Source organism: Anolis carolinensis, chromosome 3 (assembly GCF_035594765.1).
Source record: "Anolis carolinensis isolate JA03-04 chromosome 3, rAnoCar3.1.pri, whole genome shotgun sequence".
In the NCBI taxonomy this organism is placed as follows: Eukaryota; Metazoa; Chordata; class Lepidosauria; order Squamata; family Dactyloidae; genus Anolis; species Anolis carolinensis.
This window is the reverse complement of record NC_085843.1, coordinates 231,021,956-231,044,582: the sequence shown is the minus strand read 5'-3', so window position 1 is coordinate 231,044,582 and position 22,627 is coordinate 231,021,956. Positions and strand designations below refer to the sequence as shown.

At 44.5% G+C, this 22,627-nt stretch overlaps 1 protein-coding gene across 7 annotated transcripts in view; it reads left to right on the top strand.

Annotated features, from left to right (window-relative positions):
• The first annotated feature begins 871 nt into the window (after positions 1-871).
• The window catches only part of trim8 (tripartite motif containing 8), a 96,493-nt gene continuing 74,737 nt past the window's right edge, over positions 872-22,627 (top strand). Inside the window, exons 1-3 of one of the 7 annotated variants that reach the window (XM_008106556.3) lie at positions 891-1,029; positions 4,301-4,719; positions 4,939-5,636. In XM_008106556.3, coding sequence (XP_008104763.1) covers positions 5,067-5,636 — 570 coding nt within the window. In that variant the 5' untranslated portion in view covers positions 891-1,029; positions 4,301-4,719; positions 4,939-5,066. Of the gene's footprint in view, positions 1,030-1,644; positions 1,664-1,706; positions 4,720-4,938; positions 5,637-22,627 lie in introns of those variants that run through there. The other 6 variants (XM_008106558.3, XM_008106557.3, XM_062976321.1 and 3 more) reach the window with 6 other exon arrangements.

Here is a 22,627-nt window from a genome sequence, read left to right as displayed (position 1 = left end):
TCTTGTTTTAACAATGTGTTTATTTTGCTGTGTTAAGTTATTGTATATTGTTTCACACTCATGTTGTAAACCGCCCTGAGTCCCTTCGGGGAGATAGAAGGGCATATCAATAAAGTTTTATTTTATTATGACACAGCAAACAAGATAGATATGCTGGATTTCGTATCACAAAATCACAAGTCGAACACTTCCCAAGTGTCTAGGATTGTGTGGTGTATTTTCGGATGATGCATGCAGATCCCAGTAGGGTGGCCTTTTGCAGTTGGCAGATCGGGATTTTGTCAATGTCTATTGTTTCCAAATGCCGGCTGAGATCTTTTGGCACGGCACCCAATATGCCGATCACCACCGGGACCACCTGCACTGGTTTCTGCCAGAGTCTTTGAAGTTTTATTATTATTATTATTATTATTTCTCCCACGGATATAGAAACTCCAATTGACTAATTTTCCAACAGACCCCACAATCTCTGCGGGTACCTCCCATAGATGCAGGCGAAACGTCAAGAGAGAATGCTTCTGGAACATGGCCATACAGCTCTGAAAACTCACAGCAAAGCATATAGTGTTATCTGAGCCCTGTGTTGTAATGAGCCCAGATAACACCACTATTAGCTGGCACAGCGCAGGTGTATAGGGCACCCCCTCGCCCCTATAGGACATTATGAGAACACAGCTGTTAAACAGGGAGACGGGGGGGCCACGTCGCTGCCTCCCTTGGCAAGGGATTGGGGCGGCCCACTGTGACTCAGACCCCGGCCGAGGGAGCAGTGGGCCCCCCTAACTTGGAGGACTGCTCCCATTAGGGCCGAGACAGGAGAAGCCAAGCATCCCCCCAGTCCGTCCCTTTGGGCCGCCGTTGCCCTTTTAAGAGCGCTGGGTTGAATGGCTCCAAGTGCTGCGGGTCACGTGACGAGGCCCGGGAGGAGAAAGGAGGGCTGAGTGAGGACGCAGCGCTCGGCTCGGGAGGCGGCGGCGGCAGAGGCTGAGGCGGCGGCTCCCTCCCGTTTCTCTCCCCGCTTGTGCGTGAGTGAGTAACCCGTGCGGTTCCCCCGACCTCCTCTCTTTCCTTTGGCTCAGTCGGGCCTCTCTTTTTTATATTTCTCCCTCCCCAATCGATCCATTGATTGATTGATTGATCGGTTTAAAAGGGTCGACGCCAAGCCGGGAGCGAATTGAGTCACTGTTCCTTTAAGACGAAGAGGGAGGGGGGCAAAGAGAGAGGGGGAGGGAGGGGGAAATCCTGCTCTGCGCCCTTTATAGTCATCCTTCCGCCCTTGAGTTCCTTCATACTCCCCCCCCCCTTCCTTTTCATTATCCCTTCCTCCCTTCACACCGATTCTAATGCGATTCCATCCCGGGGTGAGGAGGAGGAGGACAAGAAGAGCATCTCCACCTATGCACCATCTATTTATCTATATAGGCAACCTCTCTTCACCTTCATGGCAACCCTAGAGATCTATTCCAAACCCCACCATTGATTAAATGTTATTTTATTAGCCTATTTTCTAGTTTAAATCCCTATTTTGCTTACTTTATTATATTATTATATAATATATTATTATATAATATATTGTTATATATTAGTAATATTATTTTATTTACGTTGGGCCCTATACAATAGTATGCTCACCTGCCCTTTCACAAGCCTCTTATGTAGCTATGTGAGTAATTAATTATATGTGTGTGGATGTATGTTTGCGTGTGGGTATATATGGGCCATCTATCTATCAATCTATATAAGCAACCTCTATCCACCTTCATGGCTGTCTTAGAGATCTATTCCAAATCCTTCCATTGATTCATTTTTATTTTATTAGCCCCTATTCTAATATTCTAATTTAAATCCCTATTTTGCTCATTTTGTTATATAATAATAATATAATGTATTATTATAATATTTTTTTACATCAGGCCTTATACAATAGCATGCTCACCATCCCTTGCACAAATCTCTTACGTATGTATCTATGTGAGTAATTAATTATATGTGTGTGGATGTATGTATGTATGGGCCATCTATCTATCTTATCTAGGCAACCTCTCTTCACCTTCATGGCTATGCTAGAGACCTATTCCAAATCCCTCAATTGATTTTTTATTAGCTCATATTCTAGTTTAAATAACTCTTTTGCTTATAATATAATAATATTATTTTCTTTTTAATTACGTTGGGCCATATGCAATAGTATGCTCACCCTCCCTTGCACAAACCTCTTATGTAGCTATGTGAGTAACTAATTATATGTGTGTGGATGTATGTATATATGGGCCATATATCTATCTATATAGGCAACCTCTCTTCACCTTCATGGCCATCCTAGAGATCTATTCCAAATCCCTCCATTGATTAATTTTTCTTACATTAGCCCATATTCTAGTTTAAATCCCTCTTTTCATTTTTATTATATATAATAATATATTATTATATTATTATTTTAATTACATTGGGTCAGATGCAATAGTATGCTCACCCTCCCTTGCACAAACCTCTTACGTATCTATGTGAATAAATAATTATATGTGTGTGGATGTATGTATCTAATATTATTAGTGTTATTATATTTTAATTACATTGGACCATATACAATAGTATGCTCATCCTCGAATACTATTGCACAAGCCTCTTATGTATATGTGAGTAATTAATTATATGTGTGTGGATGTGTGTATGTATATATATTTGTGTATATGGGGGGAATACTCTGCATATTAACGGAGGAGGGAGAATCTCTCCTCTAGGCAGTCTTAGCTTTCCCTGCTTTGCAAATAGGGACAGATTTTTAATTATGTTGGGCCATATGCAATAGTATACTCACCCTCCCTTGCACAAACCTCTTATGTATCTATGTGAGTAATTAATTATATGTATGTATGTATCTGTGTGTGTGTGTGTGTGTATGGGGTGGGGGAAAATACTCTGTATATTAACGAAGGAAGGAGAATCTCTCCTCTAAGCAGGCTTAGCTCTCTCTGCACTGCAAATAGGGACAGATTTCCTCCTCCCTAAACTGTAGCCTTTAAAAATTGTTTTGGGTCTAATAATAATAAAAAACATAAATAGGCCCTTATGTTATTTTTTTCCTTTCCAAAAAACGATCCTGATCTGAAATTTCCCGGCCCTTTATTGCCTCCCTTGTTGGGTCCCATAGCCTGCGATTAAATAGTAACCCTTCTCTTGCTTTCTTCTTTGGCCCCTTCCACACTGTTGAATTAAATCCCACATTTTCTGTTTTAAACTGGAATTTATGGCAGTATGGACTCAGAAAACCCAATTCAAAGCAGATATTGTGGGATTTTCTGCCTTGATATTCTGGGTTATATGGCAGTGTGGAAGGGCCCTTTCTCTTCCTTCTATTTTGCTGCCTTTTTCCTTGTGTCTTTCCCCCTCTTTCATTTGGCACCTTTGCAAAGGTGAAAACAGCAGTCGGTCCGCCTTCATTGGTGGCTCTGCCAGCTCATTGCTGGCGAAGGGGGCTTTGGGGAGAGGTGCCCTGGAGAGATATTCCTATATATATATATATGATTTAAAATAGATTTTTTTCAAAATTTTAAAGAAGTGGGGGAGTTGAGGAAAGACCCAAGATGGCTGGAGGTGGTTATGAGGTTTTTTATTTGATGTGATGATGATAAAAGCAAAAAAAAAAAAAAAAAAGGCACAGCAGCTGCGGCTATATAAACTCAATTTAGATCCCTCCCCTTCTCCCTCTCTCTTTGCAGGGTGGTGCCATCCATAACCTGCCCTCCCTATTTATTTGTTTGTACTTTATAAAGCAAAAGAAAAAAAACCCCACCAATTAATAAAAAAGGAAACACAAAACCCACCCTGCTCAAAATGGCTGAGGACTGAGTGAGTGAGTCCTCTTGGAATTGTACATTTCAGCAGTTCCCTTTCAGCCTGTGCGCTTCTGTGTCCTCCTCCTCTCTCTCCCTCCTCCCTTCCTTTTTCAGGCTGGTTCCAAAAGGAGAAATAGCTTTCATGTCAGAAGGAAAACAGAAGCAAAGGGGAAGAGGCGGGGGCTAAGCTCTTCATTAGCAGTTGAGAAATTCCTTTTCAGTTTGATCAAGGCATACTTGTTTTCCTTCCAGTGCGAGCAACCCATCACTCTCCAAAAGCCTGGGGAATTTTGGAGCGGGGAGTTATTGTTTTCCAGTTCTCTCTGGTTAATCCGAGAAACAGATTTCACAAAGACAGAGTCCCCGAGAGTGTATTAAAAAGAGAGCAGGTTGATTCTCTTGCTTGAATTTGTCTCCGGCAGTTTTCTTATTTTTCTTCTTCTCTTCTTCATTTGTGAAACAAGGAGCAAAGGATGGGAGGGTCCCTTTGGCCCTGGACTGGAATTTCATCTGAATGATTGACTGTCTTCCCACTGCGATTGCACTGTCCCAAAGCCAACGAAGATTGATTTTGCTTTTTTTTCCCCCTGCACCATTTGGCTGCATTAGAAGTTAGCCGTTTTGTTTCTTTTTCATCTTGAATTTGGATTTTATCTTCAACTTTTTTTCCTGTGGTTTAATTAAAGACTTGAACTTTGAACTGTGTTCCGAGGGGGGAGAAAAAGGAACTTGGAAAGGGCTTTTCTGGAGTTCAGTCAGGAGAGAAAAAAGTTCTTTCAAAATCTCAAAACGTCATGATACGTTGGCAACATTTCCCATAGAAGTTCATATGGCATTTGGACTTATTCCCTCTGGATTTTGTATGGCTGTTTTTCAGCGCTCGGTAAGTTTTGCTCTTTAGAATCAGAAGTCAAAGCTCTGTAAGAGTTAAAATTGTTGGAGTTTAAATATTAGCAGCATCTCTGCATTTGAATCTTTAGTACTGATAATTAATTTCATTGCATCTGTTAGATTTCTCTGCTGGGTCTTCTGGAGGGGAGGCTTTGGATGTTAGGGATTAGAGCTGCATTTAATTTTTTTTATTTTTTGTTTGATTTGTTAGCAACGTAGTGGCCTTTCTGTTGCAAAAGAGGAAATTCATCACCATCTGCATCGGTAGACCAAAAAAACCCTTGATTATTTTAAAAGAGAGATTTAAAAAACAAATAAAGCCCCACATTGGAGTGAGACATGGCTGAAAACTGGAAGAACTGTTTTGAGGAAGAGCTTATATGTCCGATCTGCCTGCACGTCTTTGTGGAACCTGTCCAGCTTCCTTGTAAGCACAATTTCTGTAGGGGATGCATAGGAGAGGCTTGGGCCAAAGAGGCTGGGCTGGTGAGGTGCCCCGAATGTAACCAGGCCTACAACCAGAAGCCTAACCTGGAGAAGAACTTAAAGCTGACCAACATCGTAGAGAAGTTCAACTCACTCAACTTAGAGAAGACGCCCTCAATCTTACATTGTGTTTTCTGCCGCCGGGGCCCACCTTTGCCTGCCCAGAAAATCTGCCTGAGGTGTGAGGCTCCCTGCTGCCAGTCCCACGTCCAGACACACCTGCAGCAGCCCTCCACGGCCCGTGGGCACCTCCTGGTGGAGGCGGATGACATCCGGGCCTGGAGCTGCCCCCAGCACAATGCCTACCGGCTGTACCACTGTGAGGCCGAGCAGGTCGCCGTCTGCCAATTCTGTTGCTACTACAGTGGGGCCCACCAAGGACACTCGGTCTGTGACGTGGAAATCCGGCGCAACGAAATAAGGGTAAGTGAGCTTGGAGTGTGGCCTCCCTTTCTTCCAAGTCTCTTGCTTTGTGTCTGCAGTGGACTAACAGTATGTTTGGTAGCTAATTGAAGACCACCAATATTTGCAGAGACTGGAAATCCCTACCCCAGAGGGTTTCCAGTCTCTGTAAATGGGGGCAAAACCAAATGCGATTTGCCAAATCTGTCCAGAGGCCATATTAGCATCAGAGTAAGTGAGCATGGAGCACGGTCTCCTTCTCTTTGAGGTTTCTGAATTCGAGTCTGCAGAGTCCAAGCAGAATGTTTGATAGCAAAATAATAATTTAAAAATAGCAAACCAGATCTTTTCCCCAGAGGTTCTCCAGTGTCTGAAAACTCCATGAAATGATATTCGCCAAATCTGTTCAGAGGCTATATTGGCACAAAGTGGAAAAGTGGTGGTGCAGTGAAAGTTTTCTCTCTCTTGGTTCTGTTTTTGATTCTGCGTCAACTAGATCAATGTTGGCTCCACAGTTCTCAGTGCTAACCCTCCAGTTCTGCCAATAATAGTTTTTATCTTTAAAGAGAGAGTTAGGCCTCATCTACACAACAAATACAGTTTTTTGCCAGTTTGCCTCATCTACACTGTAGAATTAATTCAGTTTGTTGCCAGTCTAACGGCAATAATGGGAGTTGTAGTTTGGAGAAGTACCAACACTATTTGGCAAAGAAGGTAAAGTTCTTGTAAGACTACAACTCCCATGGTTCCATAACTTGAGCCATGGCAGTTGGAACTGGTATCAAAGTTCATTAATGCTACAGTGTTGATGCACCTTTAGTTTGCTCCTTTGACTCAAAGCCTGTTACAGTCACAAAATGAACCATTCCAGCCAAAGGTGACATTTCCTTTTAATTCTCTTTTGTGCAAGGCCTACAAAATAGATTTTCCTATCGCTGCCAGTGAGATTTGCTGCATTTTATTGGGTATGGCTGTTCTCCACCTTTGCCAGTGCTGATGTCTGAGGTGTGGGGAAAATGAGGAAGTAAACAAAAGCTGACATGATCTTTTCAGGCCCCATTAGAAATGCATCAAGGGAAAGAGACCCTCACTGAACAGGATGTGATGAGGAAAGGGAGGGGATGAAGCAGCAGGAATGTGTGTGGGTTGTAGGGAAGGGGGGCAAATTGTTCCCTTTGATTGTGGCTGTTAAGACAGATGTGTGTGTGCTCTTGCGGGTCTGTGTAAAGGGGATGGATTGTACGATGGTGGTCTCTGAGATTGTTTTTATCACCCGGCGCAAACAATGGCATCTCTTTAAGTCTTCTAACTCCTTTGTAAACAATTCAGAAAATAGGAGGAAATCAGCTTAAGCTACCGATAATTTGTATATGGTGGTTAGATAACTGCAAATCTACTAGTGAGTTAAAAGAGTCTATGAGGGGATTCTTTTTTGTTGGTTAATAGTACCTGTGATTCTTGCTAACTTCTCCCCCTGTGATGACCCATGGGCCTTGTAGTCCTGCTCAGGACATTGTAATTCCTGATGAAGATGAAAACTTGGGTTTTTTACCTTCCCAGTCTGAACTGGATTCCTCTCTGCCAGATCTTTCCCAGGCAGATCTGGGAACCTTGCACCTGCAAGAAAGTTGTCTCCCAGAAGTATGTCAAACAAGCCCAGAGCCTACTTCTCCCGTATTCTTGCGCCGGGAGTTTTGTAAACAACAGAGAAGTTTGGATTCAGCTTCGCGCAGGAGTGCGAGGATTGCAGCTAAGAATGTGGCCAATTAAGACTGCTTCTCGTGAGAATCTTTGGGGAGTCTCACATCTGGTCTCAGAGTTAGCTTTCGGTTCTGATTCCCAGAGAACTGCTTCGGCGGGAAGCTAGACTCTATTTAGGTGTTTTACCCGCGTAGTAACTTCGCGGAGTCAATTCGTCAGCCTACGGAGCGAGTTGTGTCTGGACAGCGCGCTCCGGTTCAAGCCTCGCTCCTGCTCAAGCCTTGCCTTGCTATCCAGCCTTCGCCTTGCTTCCCAGCCTTTGTTTATCTACGGACTTTGCCTTGTTTCCCAGGATCAATCCTTGCCTTGTTCCACGGATTTATCAAGTTATTCCACGGACCTTGTTCTTGTTCTTAGTTACCTTGTTCCACGTTCAAGCCTTGTTTCAAGTATCAAGTTATTTCCTAGCCTCGCTCAAGTTTCATGGACTAAAGGACCTTGTCATCTCCCCTCACTTTGCTTGGCAAAGTGAGTGTTTCGGTTATTGGATTACAACTTTGGACCTTAATATTTCTTATTGGACATTGCTTTTTTGGACTAATTCTGACCTTTCCTGGAAGGTCTAATTCTGGACTATTTTCTACACTTGTTTTTATTAACTTTATATATTCCTACAATAAAGATATTAGATAGATTCTGGCCTCTGTGTATGGTTATTGGTGCTCTGCAGCCTGGGTCGTGACAGTTTGACTCCGCCCCCCTAAGCACCAATTAACCTCGGCCAGAATGTCTACCGCAGGGGTCCCCAAACTAAGGCCCGGGGGCCGGATGCGGCCCTCCAAGGTCATTTACCTGGCCCCCGCCCTCAGTTTTATAATATAATATTTTTATATCAGTTTTAATAATATTGTATATACATATAATATTGATAAAAATATTATAATGTTATACAATATAATACTAATAATAATACCATATAATGATATTAATTATACGTTATATATCTATATATATAAAAGTGTAATGAAATTTCGGCCTAGGACAAAACAACAAAACTAAACACCCCACAACCTCGAAAATCGACAGCACAACCCTTCATCCATGCCTCTACGTTCATACAACAAAAAGAAAAGAAAAATAAAGTCCTAATTAGAGGGAGAGGAATAATTGTTTTTATCCCATTGCTGCCAGTTAGAAGGCTAAGCTCCGCCCAGGGGACAGGCAGAGTTAGGCCTCATTTAGGCCTCTTCCACACTGCCTATAAAATACAGATTATCTGATTTTAACTGGATTAGATGGCAGTGTAGACTCAAGGCCCTTCCACACAGCTATATAACCCATTTATAATGGACTTAATGTAAGGTAAAACCTTTACCCTTGACCTTAACTACCACCAATTCCTCAATACTTTCTTTCCCATACCACCAGACTTCGCCACAGCAACGCGTGGCCGGGCACAGCTAGTTACATATAATATTACAGTATAGTGGTATAGTTCAATCTAGTAATATATAATGCTAATATTGTGGTATGTTAATAATATAATATATTGTATGTACATACAGCTGCTCTGAGTCCCCTTTGGGGTGAGAAGAGTGGGATATAAATGTAGTAAATAAAGGTAGTAAATAAATAAATAATTTTAGACTTAGGCTTGCCCAAAGTCTGAAATGACTTTAAGGCACACAACAACAACAACAATCATAATTAACTTGACTATTTCATTGGCCAGCAGCAGGCCCACACTTTCCATTGTAATCCTGATAGGTTTATATTGGTTAAAATTGTTTTCATTTTTAAATGTTGTATTGTTCTTTAATTGTTATTGTTGTATTGCACTACAAATAAGACATATGCATTGTGCATAGGAATTTGTTCGTATTTTTTTAAAATGATAATTTGGCCCCTCAACAGTCTGAAGGATTGTGGACCGGCCCTCGGATTAAAAAGTTTGGGGACCCCTGGTCTACCGGAACCGTACCTGGGCCGAGCGGCCAGCCGATTACCTACACCATCGACAAGGAAGAGGTGGACCGAATCCGTGATAAGCTCAATGCACAGGATGGAGAAATAAGGGGTTTGAAGGAACGCGGAGTTCGTCTTCCGGCCATGGCGTTGCCAACCAAGTTTACTGGAGAAGCTTCTAAGGTTCATGTCTTCCGTCGCCAATGTCAAGCTTATCTGGAGGCCCGTGCTGCCGAGTTTCCCCAAGAAGACATCAAAGCGGCATGGGTTTACAGTCTTCTAGACGGGCCAGCGGCCAGCTGGGCGACGGCACTGTTCGACCAAGCCTCTCCACACCTAAGATCAGCGCAACACTTCTTGGACCACCTCAAGGAGACTTGGGGAATCGAGGACAATTTGGAGGCAGCCGGTCACAAACTCCGTCGCCTTTTCCAAGGAGACAGACCTATGTCTCAGTATATAGCCGAGTTCCGAGTGCTGGCCCACAACACCGGCTGGAACGATGTAGCCCTCAGGGGACAATTCCGGGAGGGTCTCAACATTGAAATGCTGGAAGAAATCTCCAAGGTGGATCCTCCCCAGACCCTCGAGGCACTCATTGATCAATGTTTACGGGCTGAAGTCATGATTGCCAACAGGAAACAGTGGGTTCGAGGCCAGGGCAGTAGAGCCGGGGCAAAACCCCCCGCTCCCGCCAGCGTTCAGTCACGTCCGGTGTGGAGACCCCCACCGCCAACCCCATACCCCAGAGGAGGCGAGGAGGTGCCGATGCAGTTGGGCAATGTGCGTCCCAGACTAGATGCCGCCGAGAAGGCCCGTCGTCAACGCTTAAACCTCTGCTGGTACTGCGGGAACGGGGGCCACTTCGCCAGAGAGTGCCCAGCCAAAGGGAAGCCTGCCGCCCGTCTTGCAGCGGCGTCCTCCACGGAGACGAAGGCGTCTGAGCCGACTGGCCCACAGCCGGCGGGGGAAGCCAACGACCGGGTGTAGAGGGGCTCGCCAACCCGGTCAAAAAATCCATCCAAGAGCCGCCAACCGGGGTCCTGTTCCTTCTCGTGGTCACCTTATGGTCAGCAAAAAGGGGACCCGTCATGATCCACGCCATGATAGACTCTGGAGCTACCAACAATTTCATCGATAGAGAGTATGCCGACTCTCTGGGATTACAATATCATGATTTCAAGAATGCCCGTGTGGTGCAAGCCATAGACGGCCGTCCCCTCAAGACGGGCCCCGTAAGTCAGTGGTCGGAACCCACCAGGATGTGGATAAGGGAACATATGGAAGAGATTTCCTTCTTTGTTACCGAGGTCCCCCATTTCCCTGTGATTTTGGGAATTCCATGGCTGACTCTCCACGACCCTAACATCTCCTGGTCCAACAGAGAACTGCAGTTTGCTTCACCGTACTGCCAAAACCATTGCCTCGTAGCCAAGGTATGCCATGCCACAGACACCGAGCCCATCATCACCTTGCCAAAGAAGTACTCCGAGTATTGGGATGTATTCAATGAGAAAGAAGCCGAAAAATTACCCCCACATAGACCTTATGACTGTGCCATTGACTTGGTGGAGGGGGCCCCGATCCCGCGAGGGCATCTCTACTCCCTGACTGAACCAGAGCAAGAAGCTCTCAGGGAATTCCTAGAGACAAACCTTCGCAAGGGATTCATCAGACCCTCTCAATCCCCAGCCGCCTCCCCAGTGATGTTTGTGAAGAAGAAGTCAGGGGAACTACGCTTGGTGGTGGACTACAGAGCATTGAACAATATCACCAAGCGGAACAGCTATCCCCTGCCTTTAATCTCGGATCTACTGGATCGGCTTCGAGGAGCCAAGGTTTACACCAAGCTGGATCTTCGGGGGGCTTACAACTTAGTTCGCATCAGGGAAGGGGACGAGTGGAAGACCGCCTTCCAGACCAAATTCGGATTATTTGAGTCCCGAGTTATGAATTTCGGTTTATGCGGAGCCCCCGCAACGTTCCAGCATTTTGTCAATGACATTTTTCAGGACTATCTAGACAGGTTCTTGATAATCTACCTGGACGATTTTTTGGTGTTTTCCAGATCACAATCAGAACATGAGAACCACGTCAAAATGGTGTTACAACGATTGCGGGATCATGGACTTTATGCCAAGCTGGAAAAATGCGCTTTTGATCTACAAGAGGTAGATTTCCTTGGTTACCGCATCTCGCCTCTAGGGCTTTCCATGGATCCAGCCAAAGTTTCAGCAGTATTGGAATGGCGGGCGCCAACTAACAAGAAAGAGGTGCAGCGTTTCTTGGGGTTCGCGAACTACTACCGCAAGTTCATTCCAGATTTTGCCCGCTGGTCCGACCCCATCACTAGCTGCATCCGTGGAAAGCAGCCTTTCCGCTGGACTGATCAAGCAGAGAAAGGGTTCCAGCAACTAAAGAAACTATTCACCTCCCAGCCAATTCTACAGCACCCAAATCCTGGAACCCCTTTTGTGGTGCAAGCGGACGCCTCTGATGTGGCAATTGGGGCTGTACTCTTACAACCGGTGGGAGATCACCTCCACCCCTGTGCCTTTTATTCTCGTCAACTAACCACACCAGAGAGGAATTACACCATTTGGGAAAAAGAACTACTGGCCATAAAGGCAGCCTTTGAAACTTGGAGACATTGGCTAGAAGGGGCCAAATTTCCCATTGAAGTCCACACTGATCATCGTAATCTAGAACATCTAAGAACTGCCCGCAAACTAAATCAGAGGCAGCAATGTTGGGCTTTATTCTTTGAACGTTTCAACTTCCAGATCCATTATGTGACCCCAGCCCAAACCAAGCAAGCAGACGCCCTGTCACGTAAACCGGAATACGCTGCAGGACGCAAGGAGACCTTTGAATCCCAACTGCTACAACCTGAGAACTTTGCCACGCTCACGGTGGGGAACACCAAATCCATTCCCATTGGTTCAACTTCCCCTACTCCAGGACCCATCTGTGCTCAAGAAATCAGGGCTAGTCAGCAAGCAGATGCCTGGGCGCAGGACCAACTTCGCCAAGGTCTGCATTTCCCCTTTTCGCTTAAAGATGGGCTGCTCTGCTATAGAAATCATGTCTATATCCCACCCGGACCGGGCAGGGAAAAAGCGCTTCGTCTGTGTCATGACTGCAAACCAGCAGGACACTTCGGACTATTTAAAACTATGCATTTGATCCTAAGGGATTTTTGGTGGCCCAAGATCCGCAAGGATGTGGAAAAATATGTCAACACCTGCCCAGTATGCCAGCGCTCCAAGATACGAAGGGAGAAGCCCTCAGGGCTTTTACACCCCCTTCCTACCCCATCTCGCCCATGGGAAATAATTTCCGCGGATTTCATCACTGACCTACCACCTTCCTGTGGATTCACCACGATCTTAGTGGTGGTGGACCTATTCACCAAGTTAGCCCATTTCATTCCCTGCGAAGGCCTCCCCACGGCCAAGGAAACTGCGGATCTATTTCTTCAACATGTCTTCAGACTACATGGATTGCCCAAGAGTTTAGTCACAGACCGTGGATCTCAATTCACCTCTCGTTTTTGGAAAGCACTACAAAAACTATTGGGCATAGACTCTCGCTTATCTTCAGCTCATCATCCCCAAACAGATGGGCAAACGGAGCGCACCAATGCCACTTTGGAGCAGTATCTTCGCTGTTATGTAAACTATCAACAGGACAATTGGGCTTCTCTGTTACCACTGTCTGAGTTTGCCTACAACAATGGAGTTCAAGCTTCTACAAAAGAAACGCCGTTCTTTGCAAACTACGGTTTCCATCCACGTTTCTTTCCCCCTGTCATTGAAACTTCAGAGGTTCCCGCAGCAGAGGATTGGCTGCAGGAACTCACAGCGGTGCAACAACTTTTGCTCCAGCAACTGGACCAAGCCAAGGAGGACTATAAACGCCACGCTGACAAACATCGCCAGCCGGGCCCCGAAATCAAGGTAGGAGATCGGGTTTTCCTGTCCACTCGCTTTCTGCCCTCCCACCGCCCTTGCCGGAAGTTAGATGCCCGTTTCATTGGCCCCTATCCAGTGGTGGCGCAATTAAACCCCGTGACTTTCAAACTCCAACTTCCGCGTTCAATGCGCATTCACCCAGTGTTTCACCGTTCCCTGCTCCTTCCGGCGGATGGTGTGCGTCCTGATACAGACCAACCGGCCCCCCCTCCTGTTTTGATGAATGGGGAGGAGGAGTTCGAGGTTGAGGACATTTTGGATTCTCGCTTTCACCGCCGCCGCCTACAATATCTCATTGACTGGGTGGGTTTTGGCCCTGAGGAACGCTCCTGGGAAGACGCCTCCACAGTCCATGCTCCTGATCTAACCCGTCGCTTTCATCAGACCTATCCCACCAAACCGCGACCTCGCGCCTCGGGGAGAGGGCCCCAGTTTGGGAGGGGCCTTGAGGAGGGGGATAGTGTGATGACCCATGGGCCTTGTAGTCCTGCTCAGGACATTGTAATTCCTGATGAAGATGAAAACTTGGGTTTTTTACCTTCCCAGTCTGAACTGGATTCCTCTCTGCCAGATCTTTCCCAGGCAGATCTGGGAACCTTGCACCTGCAAGAAAGTTGTCTCCCAGAAGTATGTCAAACAAGCCCAGAGCCTACTTCTCCCGTATTCTTGCGCCGGGAGTTTTGTAAACAACAGAGAAGTTTGGATTCAGCTTCGCGCAGGAGTGCGAGGATTGCAGCTAAGAATGTGGCCAATTAAGACTGCTTCTCGTGAGAATCTTTGGGGAGTCTCACATCTGGTCTCAGAGTTAGCTTTCGGTTCTGATTCCCAGAGAACTGCTTCGGCGGGAAGCTAGACTCTATTTAGGTGTTTTACCCGCGTAGTAACTTCGCGGAGTCAATTCGTCAGCCTACGGAGCGAGTTGTGTCTGGACAGCGCGCTCCGGTTCAAGCCTCGCTCCTGCTCAAGCCTTGCCTTGCTATCCAGCCTTCGCCTTGCTTCCCAGCCTTTGTTTATCTACGGACTTTGCCTTGTTTCCCAGGATCAATCCTTGCCTTGTTCCACGGATTTATCAAGTTATTCCACGGACCTTGTTCTTGTTCTTAGTTACCTTGTTCCACGTTCAAGCCTTGTTTCAAGTATCAAGTTATTTCCTAGCCTCGCTCAAGTTTCATGGACTAAAGGACCTTGTCATCTCCCCTCACTTTGCTTGGCAAAGTGAGTGTTTCGGTTATTGGATTACAACTTTGGACCTTAATATTTCTTATTGGACATTGCTTTTTTGGACTAATTCTGACCTTTCCTGGAAGGTCTAATTCTGGACTATTTTCTACACTTGTTTTTATTAACTTTATATATTCCTACAATAAAGATATTAGATAGATTCTGGCCTCTGTGTATGGTTATTGGTGCTCTGCAGCCTGGGTCGTGACACCCCCCAGATTGCTGTAAAAAATAAAATGCCATTTGCACTGTGTCTCATCCTGGGAACCGTTCCTAAAGGCCTGACCTCTCTGCTGCTTTCACACAAGAGTGGGGCGGAGAGGAAATCCAAAGGGCTTGGAGGGTTGAGTGCCCTGAAATCTGGTTCCAGGCAGCTTGGCTCCCAGGGGTTGTGGGAGCGCGTCCTGGCGTACAATGCATCCCCTCCTATTGTAAGGCCTGTCAACGTCAAGTCACCATCTTCCTCCCCCTCTCCTTTCCCTGTCTTTTCTGGCCGAGCTCCTAGGAAGCGGAAATTTCATAGGAACACAAACATGTCCCTTCTCTTTCTCTCCCGTCCCCCACCTTCACCCCCGTTGCCTTGGCATCACGCTTTGGAGGGACGTGCGAGGCCATGTCTTTCTGGCTGTCCAGATGGGAAGGGTATTCCAGTGACAAGCCATTTCTTTGGCACTGGGGGAAGGGGCTTTCACTGGAGCAAGCCCAACAACTTTGCCCTAACAATGGTGTGGGGGGAAATATTGACGAAACCTGGGCTTATTCTGCTCCAAGATATTCTAATGTTTTTGGCCTTTGGAAATGTCAGATTATGGAGGGGGAAAATGACATGCATGAATGGAACACTGGGGCAGAAAACCCCTGTAAAGAATAATGTGAAAGCTGATTGGAGACGGATCCTTGGGATCATTAAACGCAAATGAGTTGCCCTTCTAACAGCCTAATTATATTTCTTGGAATGATGACTGAAGGATGGAAAAGTTCCCCTTATTTGGGGATGAAGCTAGGTTGCAATCTGTATTTGGGGATTGTAAGATTGGAATCAAGGAGTGGTATTTTACTCCGGGTTAATGCGGAGTTCAAGGGTGTGATCTTGAGTATGTGGCATGACTCAAGGTGTCGTAAGGCAGTCCTGGAATTTAGGCCTTATTATTTTTCTTTTTTTCTGATCAGGCTCCCCATCTCCAAGGAAGCTGCAACACACAGGCCTTGGATTCCACTCAGGAACCATTGTGTAGGATAAATATTTAACAACAAATGAACAAGGGTGCCTGTAAAATAGAGGCAACTTCCTGTGTATTCGAATGCTGCCAAAATGACTCACCATTTAGCCATTAACATGGGGAGGAGGTGGTAGTGGTGGGGAAGACAGAGGAGTCGTAAATAAAACTGCTATCTAATTATTTTCCAATTGGACAGCCAGGCCCTTGTGCGGATGGGGTGGGGGCGTGCTGGGTAGAAAGAAGAGCTTGTGAGCTGGAACAGGAAGGCTATTTTTTCCTCTCCTGGGTTTTTGGGGGAAGCCAAGGACCTCGGCGGAGATGCCGGCGGCTCCACCACGCCCACACAGGAAGAAGGAAGATCCAGCGAGACTGTTGGGAAACTCAAAGGGCTGCCTTCTCCCTCCCCTCCTCCTCCTTTCTTTCTATTAATAGGTGCCCATAAGGGAAAAGAGGGGAGGAATGCTGGGCCAAGCAGAAAAAAAGATGCCTTTCCCCCCCTCCCGCCACTGGATCGGGGAGAGGCTTGCTGGTGACGTGACTGCCAAATCCCAGTGGCGATTCTGTTCAGAGCGAGCTTGTTTTTAATGAGTCAATTTTTAGGAATCTTTAGTTTTGTGTCCACACCCATTTCTTATTTTTCTTTTTGCTAGAAGTTTGCCCTTGTTATGTGTGTGCCTTTTTGTTTGTTTTCTGTTTTGCTGTAGGCTCGCAGTGTGGGAGCCTGCAGTCTTCTTGACCCATTTTAGAATGCCTCTGCTGTGGGTAGTCAGGCTGCATTCTGTGCGGGTTGCTTGAAAGGCCTTGCAGTATTTCCTGTGGGGATTTTCCTGAATAAGCAGCAATAGCCTCCAGCAGCTCAAGCAGATGGACGCCATGTCCTTGAGGTGGGATGGGTGACTTTGGGTTGTAGTCTAGGTACCTTGCAGCACACACTGTACTGCTTTGTGGCTTGAGTATCGCCAGGAATATATTTTGTTTTGTTTCTCGTTACAAAAAGGATCACCATTTAGAACATAGGGAATTTAGCAGACCTTGGGAGAAGTTATTTTTGGTTTATAACTCCCAGAATCCCTGAGCCATTATGACCACTGACCTCATTATTTGGAGGAACATTTCGTCCAACAAATTTAGCATTTCCAAGCTCTTCTTAAAGGCTACTGTGCCCCCCATATGTTCATTTAATCTCACCGAATCTGGTGTGTGACATTTTTCTTTTAACAGTCCAAGATGTCTCTTTATGCAGTTTTCTATGCAATATTCTTTTGTGCTTTATCCCTGAAGTATGTTGGAAGTACTAAAACTGAGACTAAATGGCCATCTTCAAGGGATTCTGCTGTTGCATCCTGTTTTGCAGAAACTTACTGAGTGTGGAAGAGGTTCTCAACCTCTCAGTGGTTCTCAACCTGTGGGTCCCTAGGTGATTTGGCCTACAATTCCCAGAAATCCCAACCAGTTTACCAGCTGTTAGGATTTCTGGGAGTTTCTGGGGACCCACAGGTTGAGAACCACTGGACTAGATGACCTTTATTGTCCCCTCCAGCTTGTATAAATATTATCCCACCAAAAACACTTCAAGTTAAGTTAGAGGTGTGTTGTTCGCAACGGCTCTTCACATTATATGTTCCAGAATGACGTTGATGTATGAGTAACTGCATTTACTCACAGTTATTCCTATTCCCCCCCTCCCTTTGCTTTCATCTACTGTTGAAATTTCAGTTGTAAATGAAGTGGGGCAAGGACTTGCCTTTTTGTGTGTATTTTATTTTCTGAATACCAAGTTGGTTATATATAAAATGAATAACAAAACTTGGCCGAGTCTGATGCAGGCTGTGTCTCTCCCGGTTGCTGAGTAATGCTTCTTCGCAGTTGTCTTTCCTTGCGAGATAGTGCTTCCTTAAAGAAGCTTCAGCTTTTCCACAGTAGTTACCTTGACTATGTCCAGGAATGTTCAGGCCATTGTTCTAAAAGAGCTTTTTGTCCATCCCCCCTGCCTTTTCCCCCTCTTTTCAAAAACACTGTTCATATTCACCTAAGCAGCAATCTGTAAAGCTCTTTCTCTTTTGCCCCCATTGCAGTAGGCTGCATAGCTTCATTGTGCTTATAAAGCAATTGGCATCATGCTTTACAAAATAAAAGAAGTTTTCATTCCTAGGGAAAGGAAGGACTTGTGTATGCAAAATTAATGAGGGAGGGGAGCAGAGGTGCTATTAAGAAAATTCCCTTAGAGTAGTGCGACAAACTAGGGGAAGCTCACTCATATCCAGATTGACAAGGAATGGTGAAGTAAGATTAACTGATACTGCTTAGCCTTAAAATATGGAATAAGGGTATTTTCCCCCTTGTCAAGATTACAGATGCAATGTTAATTCTAGAAATGGATTTCTTTCACCATTTTTGCTGGCTTTACTCTTAATTTTGACGTATGAAGGTGTCAGGAGAAGGAGATAGTAAGCATGACAGAAGATGCCAGGCATGTAACTTGTGTATGAACATTGAATGTAAACACTGGGATTAAAGTAAAGGAAAAGGTTTCCCCCTGACATTAAGTCTAGTTATGTCCGACTCTGGGGGTTGGTGCTCATCACAATTTCTAAGCCAAAGAGCCGGTGTTGTCCGTAGACTCCTCCTAGGTCATGTGGTCAGTATGACTGCATGGAGCGCCGTTACCTTCCCGCCAGAGCACTACCTATTGATGTACTGACATTTGCATATTTTCAAAATGCTAGGTTGGCGGAAGCTAGGGCTAACAGCGGATGCTCACTCTGCTCCCCAGATTCGAACCACTGACCTTTCAGTCAGCAAGTTCAGCAGCTCAGTGATTTAATCCACTGCGCCATCAGGGGCTCCTTAAACACTTGGGTAGTAAAATGTTAAAAGACATCATGGCATTCCTGGGCCTTAGAGTCAATTTAGCAATGCTTAAGGAACCCACAGGATTGATAGAAAGGGTAATTTAAAAAATATTATTGTGAAGAATAACCTTATTGGTGTGTATATACACCAAGTCTCCTAAACATTCATTCTAAAATAACAAATGGCAGTGGGAAAGGAGTGCTATGCTTAAAGGCCTTGGAAACACAAGGGGTAAAATTTGATTAGTGGTTGGTCTATCCTTTATGCAGAGCTCCGGTTGCTGCAGTGAGTATATAATATTGGAAAGGCAAATATAGATATCAGATGCACAGGTTGGATCAAAGCTGATTTGTGTTTCCTATGCATTTGTTGGTATCCCTCTCATGCGTGTTTCTAGAGAATTCAACATTACAGTAGTTTCACTTTTTGAAGAAAACCATGTTAAGGGATTGATAAAAACAAGATTGCCATATCAGGAGCATTAGTTCTGTAGAGTTGTGTTCCCAGTATCTATCGCCTTTTGTGAGTATGAACAAACCAAAAAGTGTCTCTGTTACATAGCCAGGCCTGAAACCAGGTTGGATTTGGATCTAGACCTTCTGGGGTTGCCATAAGTCAACAGGCAACTTGAAGTCACATACACACTTAAGGCAAAAACTATCACAGCATTTTCCACTGTGTCCAATTCTGCAACTTAAGGGAGATGTTGACAAGCTGGAAAGTGTCCAGAGAAGGGCGACTAAAATGATCAAGGGCCTAGAGAACAAGCCCTATGAGGAGTGGCTTAAAGAACTGGGCATGTTTAGCATGCAGAAGAGATGGCTGAGAGGAGTCATGATGAGGGCCATGTATAAAGATGTGAGGGGAAGTCATAGGGAGGAGGGAGCAAGCTTGTTTTCTGCTGCCCTGGAGACTAGGACGCGGAACAGTGACTTCAAACTACAGGAAAGGAGATTCCACCTGAACATTAGGAAGAACTTCCTAACAGTGAGGGCTGTTAAGCAGTGGAACTCTACCCTGGAGTGTGGTGGAGGCTTCTCCTTTGGAGGCTTTTAAACAGAAGCTGGATGGCCATCTGTCGGGGTGCTTTGAATGTGATTTTCCTGCTTCTTGGCAGGGGGTTGGACTGGATGGCCCACGAAGTCTCTTCCAAGTCTATGATTCTATGAAAAATTGAAGGAGTGAAGGGGGATTCGTTTGCAAAATACTTGTGATAAATCCACAGTGAGTTGCTCTGTTTTTAGACAGCAGATCTTGTACTGAAAATCCAAGTTACATTGGATGCTCAGTATCTGCTGGGTTTGTGTTCCAAAACGCATACAATCAAAATCTGTAGATGCTTCAAGTTCTCGAGTTACAAACACTGACTTACAAACAACTCATAGTTACACATGGGGATGAACAGCTCAAAGGTTTGCTTTTTAGAATTCAAGAAATATAGAGATTTGAGCTGTGGTTGGTTGAAACCATGGATGCAGAATCTGTGGATATTCAGGACTAACTGCACAATAATTATGCTAAACTAGAAAAATGCAAAGCTAAAGCCAAACACCCTCTTGCAGATTATCTGGTTTTAAGCCGAACTGCAGAGCTTTGATGGTTATGCAGATGTCATTTCAATTAGTTAAATTCTTGTCTGTGCTTTATGGGAAAGGTCCTGAGGGCCATTGTGGGCTGGGTTGTTTTGGTTGTGCAGTGATCTTGGATATTATTATTATTATTAGGAGCCTGGTGCATGCCATGGTCAACAGTAGCTGGGATAGTTTTCACTTGTTTATGCTAAGATTGTATGTTCACCCATCTTTAAATGTACTTTCTCAGGATGTCAGACAATAAATTTGAATTCTGAAAAGTCTGAAAAACAACTCAAGTACTTTCCAGCTTTGTATTTAGGCCTTCTAAGGCAGTAGGTCTAAAGCCTTATTGACCTCGTAATGGAAAACCTGCAACTTATTTTGGCTAATTTTTAAAAATTCATCCAAAGGACATTTTAATTCCACTGCTGACATAGATATTCCTGCCACCCTTGACCCAGAATCCCATTTGCTTATCTGTGCTAAAATTAAAACCAATATATCTTGCTTACCAAATTGCATACATAGCTATTCTGAAGTTGGTATCAATGAGAAATGGTTTTTGTGTTGTTCTAAAAGTAAATGATATCATTTTGCATATTTTTTGTACTGAGACACCATAGGTTTTAAATATTTTTTAAAGAAATAGAAAAGCCCTTCAAAAATGCCAATGAAGAAGAAACATGTTTTGTTTCTGAGTCATTTCTTGCTTGATAATTTCCTTTTGTAAATAAGACTTCATTATTATTATTATTATTATTATTATTATTATTATTATTATTATTATTTACCTTGCAGAGCGATTGCATGGAGTTTTCCTTTTTGTTGTTGTGCCTTCCAGTCATTTCCTTTCTGACTTATGACAACTTTAAGGTGAATCCACGAGATTGTCTGGGGGGCGAGAGTGAATGACTTGCCTTGACTAATCATTGAATCGAACCCTGGTCTCCAGAGTTGGTGTCCAGCCCTCAAACCACTGCAGCAAAGTGGATATGAAGTTTTCCTTGTATTTACCTTAAAAAGTGTCTGCAGTAATTTTCCATACTGAAACATTTATAGTTTTAATTCAGAAAATTTGCTGAAATGCTTAAACAAATACTCTTAAAATACTTGTTCAACAAAGCTCTTTATTTTATTATATACTGAGAGAAGAAATAAAGAAAAACATGGTGCATGTTCTATGTCCAGCCACTTCTATAACAAATATAATTGGAGTATAGTTACTGCTTTAGCACTGTCAGCATTGAAAATAAACAGCTCCAAAACCTTATTTTTAAGATGGCTTTTTAAGAGAGAGATTGTATGAACAAGATTCTCCTTTTCCCAGCATTTTGTCTTCAGCAGTGTAAGCATTTAGTACGCCAGGGCTTTTATGTAAAACCACAGTACTCCTTGGTTTTCTTCTAAGAGGAATGTTCTTTTTGCTGCAACAATTCTGTTCTGGCTAAAGGGCAGGAAAGAGTTGGATTGCATGGGTAGATGTATCTGTTCAGCAGGGGACAAAGCCCAACCCATTATATCTGTTGAATGAGAAAAGGCTATTGTTTGCCTTCATTTAAAATAAGAAAAAGGGCATATATCTTGCCAAAGGCAAATGGATTTATTTTTTTTTTGCAAGGAAAGAATATGAAAGGAGTCACCTTTGGAGAGGAATCTAGGACAAATGGTGAGATAAACAAATTGAGAGAAGCTAGAATGGTAGTTAAAACCTTTTGAGAGTAGATGATAGTATCATACCATACCTAGGCATCTTTGAACAGAGTCATCCTCCTTCCTGACCTAGTTGTGGGGGTTATATACCCTAAAGGCAGCAATCCCAGCTAATCTTGGAAGCTAAGCAGGGTCAGCCCTGGTTCGTACTCAGATAGGAGACTGCCAATGAATACTAGGTCTTGTAAGGCATTTTTCAGAGGAAGAAACTTAATATTTCTTGTCTGAAATTCATAAGGCCATCATACATCAAGAAGAGACTTAAAGGCACACACATACACACATCTCCCTCCTCTATTTTGGTCTTTATGTTTTTGTGGGTGGATGTGCTCGCATTGCCATGATTGCAATCTTGCACATGCAAGTCGAAGCGCAGCTTTCCCCAGGCTGGCCTGTAAAGCCGTGGTGCTGCCTGTCTGCTTTTTCTGGCTCCCTCCGCTGCGGTGCCTGTCACTTTAAATGCCGGGCTGCGGGCTTTCTTCCCCACCAGAGCTATTCCAGTCCGGTCTTGCCTTTCCTCCCTTCCTGTTGAAAGAGGGATCGGGCCTTGCAGTTGCCCTCTGGTCCCTTGGCCTACAGCACCCTTCATCTTCCCCTGCTTGAGTTGCCAAATGAGTACTGCTGTATACAGTGATTTTTCTCTTCATTGGGCACAGCGCCCAAATCCTTTTTTAAAAAATATTCAGAATGACTTGCTAGGCTTTGGGTGATCTCAGCCAATCTGCCATCACCCTCCCGGTTTTGTTGCTTCACTCCCCTCCACCCCACTGCCCCTTTCGCAGGACTCCCTTGAC